This window comes from Psammomys obesus, unplaced genomic scaffold (genome assembly GCF_907164565.1).
Source record: "Psammomys obesus unplaced genomic scaffold, mPsaObe1.curated_primary_1811, whole genome shotgun sequence".
In the NCBI taxonomy this organism is placed as follows: Eukaryota; Metazoa; Chordata; class Mammalia; order Rodentia; family Muridae; genus Psammomys; species Psammomys obesus.
The window spans coordinates 1-2,463 of NW_026588102.1; the positions used below are offsets into that span (position 1 = coordinate 1).

Consider the following 2,463-nt stretch of genomic DNA (forward strand, 5'->3'; position numbering starts at 1 on the left):
CAGCCCCGCCCCTCCAGCCCCCAGCCCCGTCCCCAGCCCTCAGCCCCGGCCCTCAGCCCCCCCAGCCCCGCCCCTCTCGCCCTCAGCCCCGCCCCTCCAGCCCCAGCCCCGTCCCCAGCCCCCAGCCCCGTACCCGCAGGCGGCTGCACCCAAACTCTTGCTTTTCTCTTGCAGATGGAGGTGGAGGTGGCCCTGCTCCGGGGGGAGCTGGCGGGGGAAAGGGTGGCCGCTCGGCGCGAGGAGGAGCAGCTGCGGGAGCTGCTGGGCGAGCAGGCGGAGCCCCGCAGCAGCCAGGAGCTGCGGGAACAGGTTGGTGCGACGGCGACCCCGCCGCGCTGGAACAGCGTGTTCCGGCCTAATGGTGGCCCCTGTTCTTCAGGCGGGAGGCTGGGTTCCCGACCCGCGTTCCTCTCTTTCCCTGCCTGATCTGGATGCCTGGCTAGTGAGCTCTTTCTTGCCGTCTCTCGAATTGCAGACTTTAAAAGCATAAAGTGTGGGAAAAATTGGAAACATTTCAAGCCCTCAAAAACTGAATGCTTAATTGGACAGGTGTCTTCTGCTCCCCGGTTTCAGTGATGATTCATTTCATTTCCTTCTTTCCTCTTCCCCAATTCTTCCCTGACTCAATATCCCTGGACCCGTACTAAGAATCTAAATCAGTGCACCTGGGTGAGGCTGCCGAGCCACGCCCCAGCCCCTCCCTGGGGGACTCTAGGCAAAGTGAGGCAGATCCCAGCCTGTCCCAAGTTTTAAATGCTCAGTGCAGACGTCAACGTGCCTGTACGTTTTCAAAAAGATTCATTTATTGCGTGTACAGTGTCTTGCCTGCATGTAGACCTGCTCAACAGAAGAGGGAACCAATGGTTGGGAGCCGCCATGTGGGTGCCTGGAATTGAACTCAGGACCTCTGGAAGAGCAGCCGGTGCTCTAACCTCTGAGCCGTCTCTGCAGCTCAGCCTGTACATCTTTTAGCAGGGCTACTGAAAAAAATGAGAAAGTGTGTGTGTGTGTGTGTGTGTGTGTGTGACATGCCTGTGGGTGACCTCAGAAGCCGGAAGAGGGAGGCAAGGCCCCTGAAGCTGGAGTTAAGGCTCTTCACTGCACACTCCTAACCTCCTAACCTAACCTAACAGCACCATCGTTTTGTTTTTCTTGAGTATCTCAGATAGCCCAGGCTGGGCTTGAACTCATTATGTAGCTGAAGGTGACTTTGAATCCTGACTTTCCTGCTTCCATCTCCCAAGTCCTGGGATTTCAGGCATGCAGCTTGAAGCCCCACTGAACGATGTGTTATTCTTATAGCAAAAGCAGCTGGCTCTGCCTCACTCGCCGTCCTCCTCTCCCCCCTCCTCCTGTCCCTCCTCCACCTGCCCAGGATCCGTAGCCCTGAGTGGTGCTGAACTTGCTGTGTATTTGAGGATGGCTTTGAGTTCCTGATCCCCCTCCCGGCCCACGTGCAGGGATGGCGGCCGTGCCCTGGCCCCTGGCAGGGATCTGGGTCTCCCGTGTGTAGCGGGATGTGGCTGAGCATGCGCGTGCGCAGTCAGAGCTCTCTGGTCTCTGTGCGCACATGGCCGCTGGGCAAGCTTTTCATCTTTCAGGGAGTCCAAGGCCGTCAGCTCCAGGTGTGCCGGCCTCAGCGCGTCACCTGCTCTCTAAAGGCGTTAACATCCGTCCAGGTCACAGTTCGGACCAGTCAGCACTGGGCACTGTCAGCTGGGACTGTTTGTCCAAGAGCAGCGTCCTGGCCTTAGAGTCTGAGCCCCCATTTCTCTCCAGGGCTGCGTCTGCTTGTCTAGGATTCGCATTGTACTCATTTCTTTTCTTACACCCTGATCCTTTCCTCCCTCAGACCAGGGGTCCAGGTTGGAGCCCCTTTTCCTCAGCCTGTGTCTGTCCCTCACCTACCATACCCAGAGCCATCCTGAGAGCCCTTTTTCAGCAGCCCCTACTCCTGGGCCAGCGCTCCGTGCCCCGCACCTCACCCTGGGACCAGCCTCATGCTCCCTCCTTCCCATCCTCTTTACGTCTTTACTTCTAAACTCTCAGACACCTTCACTGCTGAAAGCCCTTCTGAGCCCTTCTGCTCGAGCCTTCCCATGGCCCCACAGTAACCCCGACGATGAAGTTCCACCAAACTAAGCATGAACTGTAAATACTACACTCTCATTTCACCCGGCTCAGCCCCTTCTAACTTCCCGCGGCCACAGCCTCCCACACAGGCCACCATTTGCCTCCAAAGTTTCTTGGACTTTTCTATGCTTGTGCCCAAAATGTCCTTGCAGTTCCCTGTATCTCATTGGCTTTAAATATTGCTTGGTTTCTGCTCTCTGTTGAGTGACTACTGCATCAGAAGTAATTCAGTAGAGAGCCCCTGCCTACAATCCCCCAGTGAGAGGCTTGGGTGTGGCTCAGTGGTAGAGCCCCTGCCTAGAAAAACCCAGTGAGGGGCTGGGGTGTGCT

At 57.2% G+C, this 2,463-nt stretch overlaps 1 protein-coding gene across 1 annotated transcript in view; it reads left to right on the forward strand.

Annotated features, from left to right (window-relative positions):
- Positions 1-174: 174 nt before the first annotated feature.
- Positions 175-2,463, forward strand: part of LOC129674218 (pleckstrin homology-like domain family B member 3) — a gene marked incomplete at both ends in the record, with an annotated part of 2,996 nt that continues 707 nt past the window's right edge. The window contains one exon of the mRNA XM_055604087.1: positions 175-309. Within this exon, the coding sequence (XP_055460062.1) occupies positions 175-309 (135 nt within the window). The remainder of the gene's footprint in view (positions 310-2,463) is intronic.